This window comes from Phyllostomus hastatus, unplaced genomic scaffold (genome assembly GCF_019186645.2).
Source record: "Phyllostomus hastatus isolate PE091 unplaced genomic scaffold, TTU_PhHast_1.1 phas_contig_210, whole genome shotgun sequence".
In the NCBI taxonomy this organism is placed as follows: domain Eukaryota; kingdom Metazoa; phylum Chordata; class Mammalia; order Chiroptera; family Phyllostomidae; genus Phyllostomus; species Phyllostomus hastatus.
This window is the reverse complement of record NW_025333737.1, coordinates 364927-384026: the sequence shown is the minus strand read 5'-3', so window position 1 is coordinate 384026 and position 19100 is coordinate 364927. Positions and strand designations below refer to the sequence as shown.

Here is a 19100-nt window from a genome sequence, read left to right as displayed (position 1 = left end):
GGGCAAATTAACTTTTTATGCTTCCCTTTCCTTATCTGTGAAATGAAGATAATTAATACTTATCTCAGGGCTTTTGGGAGGATTAAATGAGTTTTACAGGGAAACTGCTTAACACAGTGTCAGTTGTATACTATAAAGGAGTACTTAGTGTCATCAGTGTTTCAGCACCATTAACACATCTTCCTTTGGATTTAAAGTGTTTAGCCATCTACTATCAAAAATAGTGTTCTTTTCATTTTTATTCATAAAGCTTTTTTCTCATAAATTCCTTTAATATTTTGTGGTCAAATATTTTGTAGAAAGGTAAAAAAAACCCTTTCTACTCCTCTTTCATATTTTCTTTATTTAGTTATGTTAAATTAGGTGATTTCTAAGTGATAGTTGTGATAGAATTACTTTGCAGAAAACTCAAAGGAGAACACATGAGTTTTTTGTAATTTTGTGACTGTATTGGGTAAAGTGATTAAGTTTAAGGATCAGTTCTCTCCTTTGTTGGGAAAGAGGATTAAAAATATGTCATAAGATTCTTTTGCTTAAAATGAAGTAATGTATATAATGTACATAACAGTATAGTGCCTGGCAGATTTAGATAGACGGTGAGGACTCAAAAAACTGTAGGTAACGTGCCCTGGCTGGTGTGGCTCAGTGGATTGAGTGCCGGACTACTAACCAAAGGATCGCCATTTAGATTCCACGTCAGGGCACATGCCTGGGTTGTGGGCCAGGTCCCCAGTAGAGGACATGCGAGGGGCAACCACACATTGATGTTTCTCTCCCTCTCTTCCCCTCTATCTAAAAATAATTGAACAAAATCATTAAAAAAACAAAACAAAACAAAATAAAACTGTAGCCAGCATTACAGTTAAGACAAAATTAAATTTTTTATTATATTAAATAATTGTTTTGTGCATCTGGTAAATACTGCAGGTCTGTGTTAGTTTATAAATGGGAATTTCCTTTTAGAGCCATTGATTGACATCATCAACATTTGAACTTTAATACAGGAAAACTGTTAGAGGGTTGGTATTTGGAATAAATAGTTCATGACAGTATATTTAATTACATCATTTAAATTTTTGAACTATTGCTGGTTGTTATTTAGAATTCTTAAATATTTGTTTAAAAGTGAACAAACAAAACTAAAAAATACATTTAACTAATAAAGCAGATTAAGGATTGCCAACTTTAATATATAGAGAGTTCAAACAAATATGAAAAACAAGTATCTCAGTTTAAAAAAAAGAACCGTGAGGCCTGGCTAGTGTAGCTCAGTGGATTGAGAGCGGGCCTACAAACCGCAAGGTTGCAGGTTCAATTCCCAGTCAGAGCACATGCTTGGGGTTGCGGGCCAGGTCCCTGGTGGGGGCTCACGAGAGGCAACCACACATTAATGTTTCTCTCTCTCCTTCCCTTCCCCTCTCTCTGAAAATAAATAAATAAAATCTTAAAAAAAATAAAAGAACCATGGAACATGAACAGATAATTAATAGAAGAAAAACGGCTAATCAACAATAATAGGTTTTGGTCTTACTAATAGTAGAAGAAATGAAAATGAAAATTCTATATACCAATCTGCTAAGATATTGTACTTTTTAAGTGAGAATTCCCAGTGGTGATAAGAATTTGATGAAGCAGGCACTCTCATTACTTTGATACAATCTAATGGGAGAACAATTTTACAGAAAATATGAAGAGCTGGGAAAATTTACACTTTTTGACCCAAATTTTTCTTTTTTCCATCACTGTGACCTAAGTATTGCAAAATGAGGACAGTTAATTTTTCAATATTCAAAGATTTTTTCACATGTATATTTTCTGTAATGAAAAATTTTAGCCAGCAGTAGGAATACTTTTAAGAAATAATACTAAATTTTTAACAGCACTGAAAAATTCTTATTGTAAGAAGCAAAAGGAAGACGGGAAAGGAAATATAATGAAGTATATATAATCACTATACTTAAAGGGCATAGAGAAAATGAAAAAAAGATGCCATTGTTAGAGATATTTTTTATTTCCTTTATATCAGTGCATTATAGATTTTTTATCATGAGCATTTACTACTTTTATAATCATCCAAAAGGTAAATATAAAGAAAAATAAAATTCCTACTAATTCTTGACAGTTATAAATGAACTGAAATGCCTTGTTTGCTCACCATTTATGAAGAGATACACATTTCATTGTCTGGTTATATTTATTTTTAGAGAAAACGTTTAGTATTATTTAATGAATATAGGGAAAGAAAATTAACTTGAAACTGAAGTGAACTTCAAGATCAACCTACTTACTTTCAGTATGTGAAATAGTCATCTGAACTCTTTAATTCTATCTAAGAATTAAACACTGAGATAACAAAGTAAGACAAAGATATTACAAAAGAAATAGGCCAATACAATACCATTTATGAACATAGACACAAGATCCTATAACATATTACAAGCAAATTGAATCCAACAGTTCAGTTAAAATTTTAATATATGATAACCCAGTAGGATTTATCCCATAATGCAGTATTGGTTCTACATTTGAAAAACATTAAATGTGATATATAAGCAGTGAAACATAGCAGGTTCAGAAAAAACATTTGACAAAATTTCAGTATCCATTCATGAGAAAAACTGAACAAGCTAGGAAGGGAGCTTCTTTAACCTGATAAAACATATAAAGGTATATGAAAAAATCCACAGTGGACATAATACTTATTGCTGGAAACTGAGTGCTTTCCCTGAGATCAGAAACCAAGGCCAGGCTGGATGTCCAGTCCCTTCCACTTACATTCACCTTTGTACTGGAGTCCCTAGCCAGTGCAGTAAGACGAAAAAGAAATAAAAGGCATACAGATTTAAAAGAAAAAAATGAAACCGTCTTTATTTGCAGGCATGATCTAGGTAGGAGATCCCAAAGAATCTGCAAAAAAAAAAAGCTGCTAGAACTCTACATTTAACAGTCAAAGGATACAAGGTCAATATACAGAGGGTAATTGTACTTGTATAAAGTAGCAATGAATAACTGAAATTTTAAAATGCCACTGATGGTACAATAGCATCAAGAAACCACAAAATACTTAAAGGCTAAATCAAACAAAATTAAACACAGCAATCACTTCCATGTAGAACTATGTGAATACTGAAATGGGAAAAAAATTTTTGTTCATATTGGGAAGGGTATGGAAGTTTTCTATTAAATATTTTTATAAGGTAGTTTATTTTTTTCTTAGGTTCATTTTTTATGTCATTATGATCTCATGTAATTATGTGTTCTTTTTATATAACATTGTATGCTTGTCATAAATTCCTTACAGTTGTAAATTTTATATTTTAGCCATTACCCATGTTGAATATTTAGGTCATTTTCCAAGTTTTCAAAATGCATTTTGTAAGTTTCTTTAAATTGGTTGACATATATACCCTGCCACAGCTAAATTTGAACTTATGGGAAGAATGGAATCAATCATTTGATTTTAGAGCAATGTAATTGCTTTTGGTTAAAGATTAAACTTCAGACTTGCATTTGACCATCAAAATGTTCTTGAGATCTGTTTCTAATAGTATTTATTCTTGATAGCACATTATTTCTGTTCCCTTAGAAAAGTCATCTTTAAAATATGTGACTGTGACTTTGTTTTTACATCAGAATGACATTCTTTTGTTAATCTACTGTTCATGGAGTTACATCATGTGAACTCTCTTCTTGGCCTCTTAGATATCCGAGTTCTGCTTGTCTAGTAGAATCGAATAATCCTTACTCCTTTATCTTCCTTCCATTTTATGTATAGTTCCCCACCCCCAAACTTTTTTTGTATTTAAATTTACTTATTTGCATGTCTGTTGCCTGCTATCAGACTGGGAAGGGACTTTGTCTTGTGGCTTTATATACCTAGTCACAAGTATAATTAGGTGTATGGTAGATAAGGCTTGCACTGTCAGTTTTCTCTATAGAGAGAAGATCAATTTATACTTGAGGATGTGGTAATTTCTAAGACAGTTACCCTTTGTCACTTTCTCAGTTAATTAGTAAAGTGCCAGACTGGCCTGCTGAGTGCAAATGTGAAATGAGAAAGTGATGGGTTGATAATAACCAATTTTCTGTTCACGTGACAGGTGTGGGATTATGAGACTGGAGATTTTGAACGAACTCTTAAGGGGCATACAGACTCTGTACAGGATATTTCATTTGACCACAGTGGCAAGCTTCTGGCTTCCTGTTCTGCAGATATGACCATTAAACTATGGGATTTTCAGGGCTTTGAATGCATCAGAACCATGCACGGTAAGGAGCAGAGGATAGTATTTTGATATTGATTTTAACATGGCATTGCAGACAGAAGAATATTGTTTCTAATAGTGTGTAGGTTCCCTTCACTCAGTTCTTAATTGCCTGTGTTGGTGGAGGACCATATGATAGATAGGCCATGGATAAGCTGCCATAGTTGGAAGTTGTTTTTGTTACAAAGTTTTAAGTATCTCTAAGTGGTTTACATAAAGTATTTGTTTTTTAAAATATTTTTGGATAAGAAAAACTGCTAAGACATCTATCTGCATATCTTTGAGAAAATGAAATTACTGGGTTTCTTCACTTTTCTCAATTGGGAAACTAAAGTTCAGAGAGAAGGGATATAGTAAAAGCTGGAATCCAGATTTCCTTGCTCACTTTTTAATGTTCCACATATACTGTAGTCACATTGTTAGGTTGTTGTCCCGGGTTTTGTCGTGGAGACTTTCTCTGAGGCAATTTGGCTTTGTGGAAAGAGCTTTGGAATCAGATATCTGGGTTCAAATTTCTACTTGTTTACTTATGGCATTAGGAAATTTTAACCTCTTTCATCTGCAAGATAGAGGTAATCATACCTAAGTCATACACGTGTTGTGAGGATAAAATAACATACAGGCGTATCTTGGAGATAATCGAGGGTTCGATTCCAGACTACCACAATAAGTAAATACCACAATAAAGCGAGTCACGAATATATTTGTTGGTTTTCCAGTACATATAAAGTTGTGTTTATACTATACTGTAGTCTGTTGAGTGTGCAGTAGTAGTATGTGTAAAAAAAGAACATGCCTTAATTTTAAAAACGTTATATTGCTAAAGAAATTCTTATTACCATCTGTGCTTTCATTGAGTCATAATCTTTTTGCTGGTGCAGGGTCTTGCCTGTATGTTGATGAAAACACAGTATCTATGAAGTGCAGTGTAGCAAAAGCTTTTATATTGCAAAGTGCAATGAAACAATGGGATTCCTGCACTTAATTATCTTGGTTTAGTACCTGGCACATACAAGGTGCTCAGTAAATAAGAGTTTTTGTTTCTTTAAAGATGATGAGGTCTGAGTGTTTGGATTTATATATGTGACACATACTGTGTTAATAATAAAAGTTTTTTCTAAAGAGATTATCCCGTGATGTTAGCACATGAGTAAGCTATGTGGTTGCATAGTGGGTGTAATTTGAAGGGTGTGTTTTCTTCCCTAAGTAAATGCATTGAAGGAGCTTACCAAGTAAAGGAATTCTGGTGAATCCTTTTGTAAAATCTAATACGTGTTTTTAAGCAGTCTGTGTCTTTTTCTAACTTAAGAAGAAAGTTCTTTCCAGCCATTGTATTTTCTTAAAATACTATGATAGTTTTGAGGACTCTCTGAGGCTTTTTCCTTCAGAGGTAGTTGATTAGGATTATGAATAATGTATATGGAGTAATGCATTTTTTACCTCCATGAACCTCACCAAGAAAAAATTTTCAACCACTATTTTAAATATAGTGGTGTTTTTTCTTACCTAATTTTTTTAGCTTTGCAGATTTTATTTCTATTTTATATCTTAAAATATCAACAGTGGAAAAAATGTGTTTTTTCTAGTGTTCCTACATAAACATTTAGTGTATTAATACAAGGGTGGGCAAAAGTAGGTTCATTTACTAGCTATCATTACCTAAAAGATAAACCATAAGAAGGTATACAAAATAATAATAAAAAGAAAGGTAATAAATAATAATACAAGAATAAACTGTTTTATGTGCTTACAGTTATAAACTTACTTTTATCTACTCCTGTATATTCAGATGTTGATGATACTGATGCCTTATGGTTTTAAAACAGTTGTATAGGTTGAAATTTAATCATAAATTGAGTTGACTACTTATTTCATTGTAGATTTTTTTAATTGTCACTAGTTCCTTAACTTTTTTTGCATAAATCTAAATTTACTTTCTTTCAAATTTATATAAAACCCAGTATGTTTAAAGTTGCTGTATTATTTGAAATCCCATGGTGAAATCTAATGGTAAAGTGAGGTTTTAATTTCTCTTGGTATATCACTCAGTACTTTGCCATGTTGTGTGTTTTAGGCCATGACCACAATGTTTCTTCAGTAGCCATCATGCCCAATGGAGATCATATAGTGTCTGCTTCAAGGGATAAAACTATAAAAATGTGGGAAGTGCAAACTGGGTAAGTAGATTTAGTTGAATGTCTGCTAAAGCGATTGAACAAAATTGTGTCCTGAATGTTCCAGTGGTTTTGGCTTTCACCTGTAATGATCACCATGACAGTTGTATTATATACTTTAAAACCTAAGTTTTGATCTCTGACTGTATCCCCAAAAAGAACAGAGAAGTTACAAAAGAAACTCATGTCTTTTGGGAGCCATTTTCTGTGTAATGGCTTATTTTCTCTATGGTCTTCTTTTAGGTGATCCCTCTTTGGGTTGAAATAAAATGTAAATAACATTTGTGCAGGTATGCCCCTATTAGGTTTAATTTGATTGTGCTTAGAATTACATGATAGTTAAAATAGAACCTTAACCGACCAGTTTTACTCAGATTAGTAGAGCATGCCTTTTTCCCGACGTGGCTAGAAATGTTTTTGTTAAGTTTATTGTGTGTGTTTAGTTTTGAAAAGATTTTCTCTGTATATTTTACGTTCTATACTCTGTTGATTTGGTTAGCTCCTTAATGATACTCCCATCAGCTTATTTTAACTGATGTTTGACTTTCCAGCCTGTCCTCATCTTTTATTAACCAGGAATGTACATTTATTCTGCTGACTTTATGTGCATACAGTTTCACTAACTTGTTGCCATTCTCTTTATTCCAGTACACATAGCAGGTTCTGGGAAGTGTTTCCAATGGATTGCCATTCACAATGTAAATTATTGCTTATTTTGACAGCTACTGTGTGAAGACATTCACAGGACACAGAGAATGGGTACGTATGGTGCGACCGAATCAGGACGGCACTCTGATAGCCAGCTGTTCCAATGACCAGACTGTACGCGTATGGGTTGTGGCAACAAAGGAATGCAAAGCTGAACTTCGAGAACATGAGCATGTGGTGGAGTGCATTTCCTGGGCTCCAGAAAGCTCATATTCTTCCATCTCTGAAGCAACAGGATCTGAGGTACTGTGATTGTGTGTCATTTCATGATTTTATTGTTGGTGTCTCAGAATTTTCTGATTTTCAAATCCAGGGCCATTAATGCATTTGAAAATCTGTATTCCAACATTCTGAATCTTGAACTTCTTTACTCTTTTCAACTTGCCGATGTGTTTATATTTTTTAACTGGTGACGGTATTGCTGTCAGCTGGCCTGTGATGGTGGTGGGGGTTCTCCTAAAGTAAAAGTGGTCATTCAAATTTATCAAATTCTATTGTTTTAAGAGTATACCAGTGCAAAATAAAACTTATGGGAGAGGTTAAAGTTATCTTTGAGAAGAAAATCACCTTTTAATAAACATAATTATTTATAAAATAATTTTTGGTGGAATGCAGTTTACTATTTAAATATTTGTTTTAAATGAAGAATATTTCATATTGGAGGCATCTGATACCCTTGATCATTAGAAGCACGAAGTCTTGAGTTTTATTCTATTTCTTTATTATTCTTGTGTTCTTCATGACTTTATTTTTTATGATTACTTTATAAGTAAATTAATATATTTTAATAATATATATTAAATAATATACTCTAAAAGTAAATTATAGAGTATTATCTCTGAATAAATTGTTATGAGCCAAAGTTAACTATTTTTTAAGACTTTTCTAATGTGGATTCTTAAAAATTACATTTTAACAAATGAAGGAGGAGAATCTCCTTTGCCAACTCTCACAGAGGCCTCCCCTCCCCCCCTTCCCAATATTTTTCTAAATGAAGGTTCTGTTGTAATCTATTTTTGTTGGCTGTTTGCATTTTCAAATTCTTTTTACTGCCCTCTGGTGGTGGTTACTTACCATATGTCATAAATTTGAATGCTGAATTAGTTTTTAAATCCTTCTCTTTCTTAAAAAAAAGATTTTATTTATTTTTAGATGGGGTGGGGAGGGGAGGGGAGGGAGAGAGAAGGAGGAAGAGAAACGATGCATGGTTGCTTCTCTAGTGCCCCCTACTGGGGACATGGCCCACAACCCAGGCATGTACCTTGACTGGGAATCAACAGGCAGCCCTTTGGTTCACTGGCCAGCCAAACCAGCCAGGGCAAAAATCCTTCTGATTACAGACTCTTGATCAGCAAGTTTATCATTCTTGGTATTGTAGAAACTCAATACTTGGGCTATTGTCTTAACCCAAAGTGGACATTTTCTGTTTTTATATTACCTGGGTCCTGGGTATGGCTGCGTATGTTAAAAAACTTGTCTATTTTGAGAGTTAAGATGGGTAAGTACTGGAGATGTAATGTACAGTATACTGGAAATTTACTAAGGAGCTAGTTCTTAAGTGTCCTCATCACCAAAAAAAAGGGAGGTTATGTGAGGTGATAGATACGCTGATAAGCTAGATTGTAGTGATCATTTTATAGTGTATACATATTTCAAAACATCAAGTTGTATGCTTAAATAGATAAAAATTCTTGTCAATAATTGCATTTTTATAAAATTAGAAATACAGATCACTGATAGAAGTAATTTAAAGTTCTTATATAACTTCTTGCATGGGAAACTTAATTTTTATGTTTTCTGTAGACTAAAAAAAGTGGCAAGCCTGGGCCATTCTTGCTGTCTGGTTCCAGAGACAAAACTATCAAGATGTGGGACGTCAGTACTGGCATGTGCCTTATGACTCTTGTAAGTTTGAATAATCTCACTGCTTCTGTTTTTATCTCCTTCTACTGTGTGTATACCTTCTTGGGTGTGATACCTTGTAATATGTATTTAATCTAAATTCTTCCAGGCTTTAAAATATCTTCTTTATAAAGATAGGTTTTCTTCGACTTTTATCATTCCATTGTTTCAGTGACATGAAAGTTATTCCTAATCAATGTCATCTTATATAAAGGGTCTAGGAAGACAGTGCTCAGAAGGATATCCTAGTCCACTTGTATCTTTTAAAGTGATACATCTGTGAAGGAGAACTTTGTATAGACTCACTTACTTTTGAAGCTGTTTGCTTCTCTGTTTTACTGTATTTCATTTTAATATGAATCCTTTAACTTTATACCTGCTTTTTCACATGTTCCAGTTTATTTGGTTTATTTTACTATCCTGAAATTAATGGTGCTGGCTTTATGACTTAGAAATGCTTATCTCATTTTAGGATCACCTAGATTTCAGTATGAGGATATATAACTTGTGGACATTCTTGTTTGCTTAAATTTCTAAGGGCATCTGTGGGCATTAATCCAGTGGCAGTTTTTGCAATTTGACATCCATGTTTTAGAGATTCTTTAAGTGCTAACTATACTTTGAAGTGATTATCTCTCTGTAGAATATGATAGACACATGGAAGTACCATTAATAATTGATTACTCTCCTCTAGTAGTAGCCTGGGCGAAGTTCAGATATGCTGTATTGCTGTTAAAAGTGATGGTTCACATTTAAAATCAGAAAGCATATGCTCTCCTCTTCTGTAACAACACAGGTCACCATCAATTTACCTGGAAGTTTCTGGCTCCTATTTTTCAGTTGAAGGCAGGTGGGGGTGTGTGTGCTTTTTTCCTGCTTTATTTTAGTGTGGCCACACGAAATGTGATTTGCCTTTTTTTTTTTTTTTTTTAAGATTTCATTTATTTATTTATTTTTAGAGAGAGGGGACAGGAGGGAGGAAAAGAAGGAAAGGGACATCGACGTGCCAGCGAAACATTGATTGGTCGCCTCTCACATACCCCTAACACGAGCACATGCCCTGACTGGGAATCAAATAGCCACCTTTTTGTTTGTGGAACTACGCCCGTCTCACTGAGTCACACCAGTCAGGGCTGCTTTGACTTTTGTAGAGATTTCCATGTCTAGTGATTGGTGACTTTTATAGGTCACTTTAAAGAACAAAGTTTTGTAAATAAGAGCAAAGGCAGAGTAAACCAAGGCAAAGGATATATTGCTTTGGTAGTTTTTTTATTTTTAATTTGCACTATGCACCATTGTAGCTACTAGTCACATGCAGCTATGGTGCTCTTGAAATGGGGCTAGTGAGACTGAAGAACTGAATTGTTGATTGTTTTTAATTTTAGTTAGTTTCTGTTTAAATAGCCACATGTGATGGCTACCCCTGTTACACTGTGCAGTTCTAAACCTCTTTCTTATGTTACTATGTAGGTGAATATGATAGGTCTTTTTTTTTCCCCATAAATGTTATACTGTACATATTGCTTTGTAGTAAACTTTTAATTTAGAGGTTATATGACACTTGCTCATCATTAGATACACTCTACATTGATTACATGTAGTGGTTTTTTAAAAAGATTATGTATGTATGTATGTATGTATGTATGTATGTATTTATAGAGGGGGGAAAGGAGGGACAAAGAAGAAGAGAAACATTGATTGGTTGTCTCTCACACACCCCCATCTGGGGACTGGCCCTCAACCCAGGCATGTGCCCTGACTGGGAATTGAACCGGCGACCTTTTGGTTTGCTGGCCAGCACTCAGTCCACTGAGCCACACCAGCCAGGGCTGATTACATGCAGTGCTTTGATGGACATCTTTGTTCACTAAATCTCTGAGTACCTTCTTAATTATTTTTTAGGCTGAATTGAAAGAAATGGACATGCTAGGACAGGGGGTTGGATGGATGGATGGATAGATATGGAGTGAATACTTGTATATCCTTTACCTAGACCCCCAAGTTGTTAACATTTTTTGTATGTGTTTATGTATATTTTGCTGAACAATTTGAGTTACTTGTAGATCTTGTACATGTGTCTCCTAAGAACAAGGATAGTCTACCTTCAACCAGAATAAAATTATCACACTCAAGAAATTAACATTATTAACATACTACATAATTTCTTCAGTTAATCCCAGTAGTGTTCTTCATAACTTTATTTGCCTCTATCCAGGAGTCAATTAAGCACTGCTCCATTGCACTTACTTGTTAGTTTTCAGTTTTCTTTAATCTGGAATTCCCTAGACTTTTTTTTTTTATTTGTCTTTTTTGGTGTTAATGTTTCCGTGCATGCAGTTTCAGTGTGCTTCGAGTTATGAATTAATGTTTTCATAGCTGTTATTTAAATTTATCTTTTCACTAAGTCACATACCTTTTTGTTTTTAAGGTGGGTCATGATAACTGGGTACGTGGAGTTCTTTTCCATTCTGGGGGGAAGTTTATTTTGAGTTGTGCTGATGACAAGACCCTACGTGTATGGGATTATAAGAACAAGCGATGCATGAAGACCCTCAATGCGCATGAACACTTTGTTACCTCCTTGGGTATGTATTAGTTATGAGGTTTCTGAGCAGTTAGATTTTTGGAGTGCCAGATATAACAGGTTTCATGTAACCATATGGATTTTTCCAGGTAAGAAATGATGGTGGATTTTAGGGCAGAATAGAAAAGAACAATTAAAAAATTTGCAAATTCTTAACATCTGTTTTAAGTTCACCTTAACTCTCTCTCATCATCATTAAGCCTTATAATAAAAAAATTACTTTCTCCAGTGCACAACTTTGATTTTAGAAAATAGAATTATGAAAAGGATGCTTATTGATGACTCTAGTAGATAACTTTTCTCCCCATTAGTTTGTAAGTTTCTCAAAAGAAATCTTATTCAGCACTTTCCCAGTGGCAGGTGTATGTGATCATGTACTAGAAACTCAGAGAATTCTGTTGAAGTTTCATAAGCATCCTTACTATCATCTGGACCTGAACCTAGAATTGAAGATAGTGACTATAGTAAGATATGATACACTAGGGAATGATGGATCTAATTATAAAGGTAAAGCCTCAGCAGAGTAGGACTAATGCCTACCTCATAGATGGTTCCAAGGATTTAACATGAGTATAAAGCATTAGTATTTAGCTTGGAACATTGTACATGTTCAGTAAATGGATACATTGAGACTACTATCTTTGTTAGATTTAAGTGTTTATTCAGCCTCATTTGGGATGATGGTAATGGAAGTAGGTACTTTTTTTTTTGAGGTATTAATACTAGACTTCATCAAGTCTGTTTCCCTAACCTAGGTGGTTAGCTTGATACCTTCTAGGGGTGGATTCGTGAGTATGTATAGGGGAAAACATGAGTAATCCTGGCCCTTGGACTTCTTGTTTTGCAACTTACTAAAAATTGTGTCTGGCTCAGCCTGATTTTAAAATAAGCCTTTTCTTTTTCTTTCAGATTTCCATAAGACGGCACCGTATGTGGTTACTGGCAGTGTAGATCAAACAGTAAAGGTGTGGGAGTGCCGTTGATTGAGTCTCATTTGGCCCCTCCTCCCTTTTTTCCTCTGGATGCACTCTGATGATACCATGGTTACCCTATTGAGCTCTGTTTAAATAAATATTGTCCTTTCATGTAAATTATTCTGGATGTAGATTGAGCTTATTAAATGTTACACACAAAGTATTCATGCATGGTGAATCCAAATTGTATACTGTAAATTTACATGCGTTGTCTAGAAGTACCATAGGGTTTAAAAACCTGGGCCGGCATTGGTCACACCAGGCCTAAGAAGGCAGAAATCGAATAAATTGAACTAGGGCACTAAACTGAATAATTGACAGTGTCATTTTATGTTGGATTATTAATTCCTGTTTTTCTTTCTGCTCTCTGTTGGTGCCTGATTTGATGGCCTCTTTTGGGGGAAAGTGGTGGTTATTAGGGCTCTTTTCTGAAATGTGTATCTATGTAACATCACTTAAGTGTGCTTAATAAATCTTCAAGGATGTTAGATAATAAGGCTACAATTCAAACTCTTTTGAACCATCTATGTAATTATTGAGGATTACACATTGGAATTTTTGTCATGACACATTTGCCAAATCAATAGGATACATTTGTTTTGGCAGCCTAGGCTAGTGGTATATTTATGTAAGAAAATGACTGTAAATCTCAAGAAAAATCTCAGTGGCTAATAGCAAATCTTTTATTTCATTTGGGTCTTAATGCTTTGTAAGGTTGGGGGGAAAAACACTGTAATACTGTAAGCTTCTATTTTCCACACTAGACACACTTATAGTTGTATTCTTCATACTGTTAGACTGCATAGTGAGGTGACTTCCAAGTTACAAGTAGAATTTAATCTTCCCATTGAGTGTGTCATGACACAAGTCACTATTGGGTTTTGATGTTTTTTAGAGATGTGCAATGTGCATTACATAATGACAGAGAAATACTGAAAAGCTATGTATGCTCATTTTAAGGGAGTGGGAGAAATACAGCAGTTTGTTTTTCTACATGAATCTGGTACCAGTTTGAACTGTTTAACTTACAAGTTATAAAAAGACAGGGTTTAATGAAGCATGCATAAAAATGTACTGTTTTTCACCTTTTGTTTATATATAAATGTTTATAAGTATATGGACCTATCTGTTAAGTGGATAAGTCTGTATATGTATATCACACACATACAACCTCCATGTCCTTGGGTCCTGGGTTTTAGAGGAAGTAATAAAACATACAAATAGAATAAATCTTGCTATGGAATACCATGCTTTAGAATAAACCCTTTTTGATCCTAATGCTTTTGAAAACTAGTTCTGAGCTGTGGGAATTTTTCCCACTTAAAGGGAAATCATATCTATTATCTGTCCCTACCCCCAATCTGGCTATTCAGCATTGTACACACCCTGGATATATTGTATATTGTGATCCAAAGTTACTACAAGTAAATTTAAGAGAATATTTGTCTATGACTTTGGAAACAATATTCCATTACATATTATTAATAAATAATTCCATTGCTTAGCTAACCAACAGTTGTTTTTTTTTTTTTTTTTTTTGTTTTGTTTTTTGGGGGGATTTTTTTTTTAGGTGATTTGAAAAGTTAACAAATGAAATAACAAAGACAATTTAACAAAGAAATTTATTCTGAATTTCATTTTATTCATTTGTATAAAATGTGGTTTTTAAAATGTTCCTTTTAGTATTTAATGGAAATCTGGTTTCTGAAAAAGACAAAGGGTTAGAGTTAATGTCCTGTAGCTGCACAGAGAGTAGACCGTGTATTTACTAGAAGCAGCTTTATGTCTAGCCTGTGTCTTTTGTTTGTTTGTTTTTAATTCCTGAGAAACGTCTCTGGAAGGAAAGGTGTTTTGAGAACTGATGGCTATTTTTGAGGACAAAATTATACCTTAAGCTAATTGCTTAAATACAGTAGAATAACTTTCAGGACAATACTGCCTCACAACCCTGCTCACCTTGAGAAGCCTTTTTTGTTTCCTCTTAGCTGTTCTGACTGGATTTTTCTACAAAAGCTACGGAAAATATCTTTGTTCTTGTTTGCTGCTATTTCCTGTACTGTTTTAAGAAATATACATAGACATGGTGCATCTTAACATTCGTTTGTACATGTATAAATGTCTTGTATTTTAATTCATTTTTAGCATGTAGCAACACAAATTGTTTAAGGGTAAGCCACAACATCTAGAAATCACTCATAGATATGAACAACAAAGGAAAAAATGGTACCAATTTAGGGGGAAACAAAGCTGCTGTCCGCTGGGGTTTTTACCCGCAGCATACAGTGACTTTTGTTGACAAAGAAGGAGAAAAATTATTACTCTGTAAACACAGTTATCCTTACTTGGGAGATTGCCACAGCCTGCTGCTTAGTTGAGTTACCAGACACCCTCCATTTAAGAAGCAGCGAACATTGAATCTCAGGGATGGTCCTCAACTGGATCCAAATGTAAGGAGCCCTGTTTGAATAATGAAGGTGGGGAGTGGTCCATCCACAGTCCAAAATCAGATTTTCAGAGGTTTCCTGCACTGTTGTTTGAAATTGCCCTGTTGATGCCCTTTCTTCCTATTTCCTCTGTTTTCTCTGTCTGCTGTCTGACCCTGTGCCTTGCCTGGGATAAGTACAATGATGAGGTTACTGGTTTGGATTGTAAGTAGAGGAAATTGTTAATTGGTTTAGAGGTTCACTGCTGCTTTGTCACTTTCTCAATCAAATTGGCCATTTACTTAAGAAATAAAAAGCTGGTAGAATTGCATCCTCAGATGATTATTGACTTTGTGTGTGTGTGAAAAGACATTCCAGTGCCACCCTAATACAATGTGCCCAAGAAGTCCTAGCTGCACTCTTGAAAGTGCAAGCCACGGAAACTGTGGTTTAGACATCGCTTGGAGAATAGTTGCTTTTTAACATGGCATCTTGCACTTTAGGAGACCAAGACCGTCCAGTTTTGTCCATGTGTGGTGTGACCAATGGTGTGCCCAGAGCACTGCTCTGAAGTCACTAGTGTTAGCAAGTCGTCTGGGCTGTGGGGCTCGCTGTAGTCTTTGGAAGCTTTGGCTCTAGATCACCAAGCCCAGTCTCCTTTCTGTCAGTGCCCTGCTCTCCTGTTCGCCTTTTTCTGTTTCTGTGTGAACTTCCAGGTAATATCACTCATTAAATAGTTTTTTGTAAATTTATTTAAAGAAAAACTATTTAAAAGTAAAGGATATTTTGTTTTGTTGACAGTGGTGGCTTGATAATCCTTAAACAACTGACGTTAAAATTGTTGGATTGAAGGACAAGGCACTTAAAATGGTTACTCTTTCTGTCCAGCTGTATATAAGTCCAATGTGTTAATCTAGATGATGCAAAGAAGAATCTCCTGGTAGAGAAGCGACATGTACAAAATTGGTGGAAAAGGTTTTTGGTTTTTTGGGTTTTTTTTTCCAGTGGGGTGGGGGGAGGGCAAGCTGGATTTACAAGTCACGACTGGACTGAACTGGCCTTTTTATCTTTCCACTATATCATGTAAGTAGCTGCTTTCTTGTCCTGCCTACCCTTCGGGCATCCCTAAAGCTCACTCGAAGATGACAGAAACACAAACTTCCGAGTTAGATGATTCTGACACTGACATGAAGGCAAGCATTGATTTCATATGAACATTGCAGAGGTGGTGATTGGAGGAAACAGTTCCCCAGATTGTAAGAGCTAACTGAGGATATTGACACAATTTAAAAAAAATCAGTAAAGGAATGTATATAATATTGCTCTTGTGTTTTACAGTAAGATTTGTTGCTCAGACTGTGTAAAACAAAATTTATTCATGTTTTCTGCATATTAAAAATCTTATTGTACCAATTGGTAAACTATTAAATGCCTATAAAACTAGATGTGATTTTTGTCTCCTTGTGCACAGGTTTAAAACCTTTGAGTCCTAATAGGAAATGAAACTGTTAAGCAGCAGTCTTGGAGTAAGATGCAAATTAGCAGCAGGGCCTTGTTTTTCCTTAAGGGCAGTGTCAGCACTGCCCTTGCTGTCTGCTTCCTTCCCTCCCTCGGGAGCTGCAGACTATTTTCCAAGGACCCTCCTTACCCTCCAGCAGCACTTTCTGACAGTGTCTCTACAGCCGAGGCCAGAGCTGAAGCCAGGGATGACTTACTACAGCTCCTATTTTAAAAGACTTGGCTCACTCGTGGTGGTCAGGGCCCAGGGTAGGGGTTTTGTTTTAAATTTTGGTTGAAATGTGCCAGTGTGTTAACCCTTGCCCCAGAAACACACAGCTTTCTCTGTGCTTTAAATGTGTTAGATGTCCTACTTTGCATTTCCCCAAGTACTGCTCAGCTATCGTCCAAAGTGCCTTTAGGGCACCCTAGAAGTCTACAGCCAAATATTTTCATGCATAAAGGACATGTTGAATGATGAGGTGGCTCTCACAAACCGGTTCTGCCTCTTACTGGGAATAGCCTCTCCCCCGCAAATGGGAAGCTGGGTCAAGAGCAGCGAAGTAATTTGTTTGAGGTTAGTTTCTTGCGTTTTGCAGCTTTTCTGCTTTCTTGCAGGGCTTCTTTCCCCTAGACTGAAATCCAGATGTGGAGTTCTTGCCATATGATCATTATCCTGAAATGACTGAGCTGTTCAAAACCTGTGGAGTAACTCACTGGTATTTCACACACATCAAGCTTCCTTCCGAGATTCATGGGCCTGTCCCCGATGGTGAATGAGGAGTGGAAATGTGAAACACTTGGGGAAATGGTGTTGCAACCTTGTACATACACCATGTGACAGCTCTGTCCTTGTCTAGTCTTATGTAAAACTTGACTCATAGAGATAATGCCCAACTGCTGGTGTGCCAGAACACACTAACAAAATTAGTGTGCTCCTCAGGCCAGCAGTATCAACATCACCTGGGAACTTGTTAGAAATGCAAGTAGGTCTCCATCTCAGACCTATTGTATCCAAGTAAATCTATTTTCACAAGCCACCCAGGCAATGCTGATGCAGGCTCAAGTTTGAGAGCCACTTGTTTAAATCATTTAGCTAACTTCTTACTGAAGAAGAGATTTGGACCAAAGTCACTGGTACCTAGGATTTAAACTCACATCTCCCTCCTTTTTCACCATCACTTTGACACGTGGAGTTTTTTCCTTTGTGAATATTTAGCTGGTCTTCATTCCCACTTAGTCACCAATGCTCTTTAAAGTGGAGGTGGAGGGAAATTACTTGGTATTTGAATGTCAGACGCCAACTCACTCTGTTCTCAACGTACGTCCTTATTCTCACATACTTTCTGCTGGCAGATGTTAGCTGTCTCCTACGGACTAGAAAATGGGCTGGCTTGTGAATTCATGCACCAAGGGCTTATTAGAGTGAGCCTGGGATGAACGCAAACACAGTTGCTCTTTGCCTTACCTGATTCTGCCTGTATAAAACTTACTAGCTATTTTAAGGGTTAGAAGGACCTGACATCTTTTGAGCAATTTTTAAACTTAGTAATGCAGGAATGGCCCTCCCATCCCTGAGCACCTCTCACATTACACACCACCTCGGGATGGCCATCAAGAATGGGATGGAGGCTGGGCATGAATAAGCAAGAATTAGGTCACCCACACGTGCAGTTTACAAAGGCTCCTCAATCATTCTACATGAGATGATTTTATCCCCAGGTTTATTTTGTCTTGAGTGGTCTGCACCTCTTTTAATCAATAGACTTGCCAACTTAATTGGGGATATTTCACTTTCAGTTGAGGACCACCTGCCTTCTGTAGGTGTCCTGATGGTGCATGCCTTATTTGATTTGGTAATTTAGACTGTTAGGGGCAAGGAAACACCTTATTCTCAGCTGCAGGATATGTAAGAATTCCTCAGTGTAGTCTAACAGTTCTCAATACTCATATTTAACAATGACAGTTGGAGGAGCAGGAGTGCAGACAGATGATACCTTAAAAGTTTAATTTGGTTATAATCTTTAAAAATATTTTCAAGTTATAAAAGTAATATGTATATAAAAAATCCAAACAAGAAAAGTCCATTTAGAGTGGAAAGTGAATAGGACTCGGGGGACGTGAAGAGGTGTGGTTGGTCGAGTGTGTGTGGTTCACACCCCTTGGACTAAATTTCAGTCCATACAGACCGTGACCTACCGCTTCCCACTTCTCACAGCAACCCAACCTGTGGATGCCACCACTCACCTTTTTTCTTTTTCAAATTACAACAAAGTTTATTTAGAAAGTTACAGAGGTAGTGGAATTGAGCCAGCTGGGCTGCGCAGGCTCAGGAAACAAGTTACGCAAGCAGAAGAAGGGCCCTTGGAGCTTAGGGGAGGCAATGGCATCAGAAAGGCGAGGGCATGCCCCCGGGAGGGGGAGCACCTGCACTCACTGGTTTTTAAAAATTGAAATCTGTCAACTAAGAAAAGGGAAAGACAAAGGGTTCGTTTTACACCTAGAGCCTTGTTTCCTTGGTAAAACAGCCCCTTGTCATGTGGGTTGTCAAGGTATCTGATACCACTAATATG

The 19100-nt window shown here is 36.0% G+C and overlaps 1 protein-coding gene across 1 annotated transcript in view; it reads left to right on the top strand.

Annotated features, from left to right (window-relative positions):
- The window catches only part of PAFAH1B1 (platelet activating factor acetylhydrolase 1b regulatory subunit 1), a 68862-nt gene extending 56135 nt beyond the window's left edge, over positions 1-12727 (top strand). The window contains exons 6-11 of the mRNA XM_045836244.1: positions 4101-4269; positions 6340-6442; positions 7162-7390; positions 8951-9052; positions 11478-11634; positions 12543-12727. Coding sequence (XP_045692200.1) covers positions 4101-4269; positions 6340-6442; positions 7162-7390; positions 8951-9052; positions 11478-11634; positions 12543-12616 — 834 coding nt within the window. The 3' untranslated portion in view covers positions 12617-12727. The remainder of the gene's footprint in view (positions 1-4100; positions 4270-6339; positions 6443-7161; positions 7391-8950; positions 9053-11477; positions 11635-12542) is intronic.
- Positions 12728-19100: the final 6373 nt, after the last annotated feature.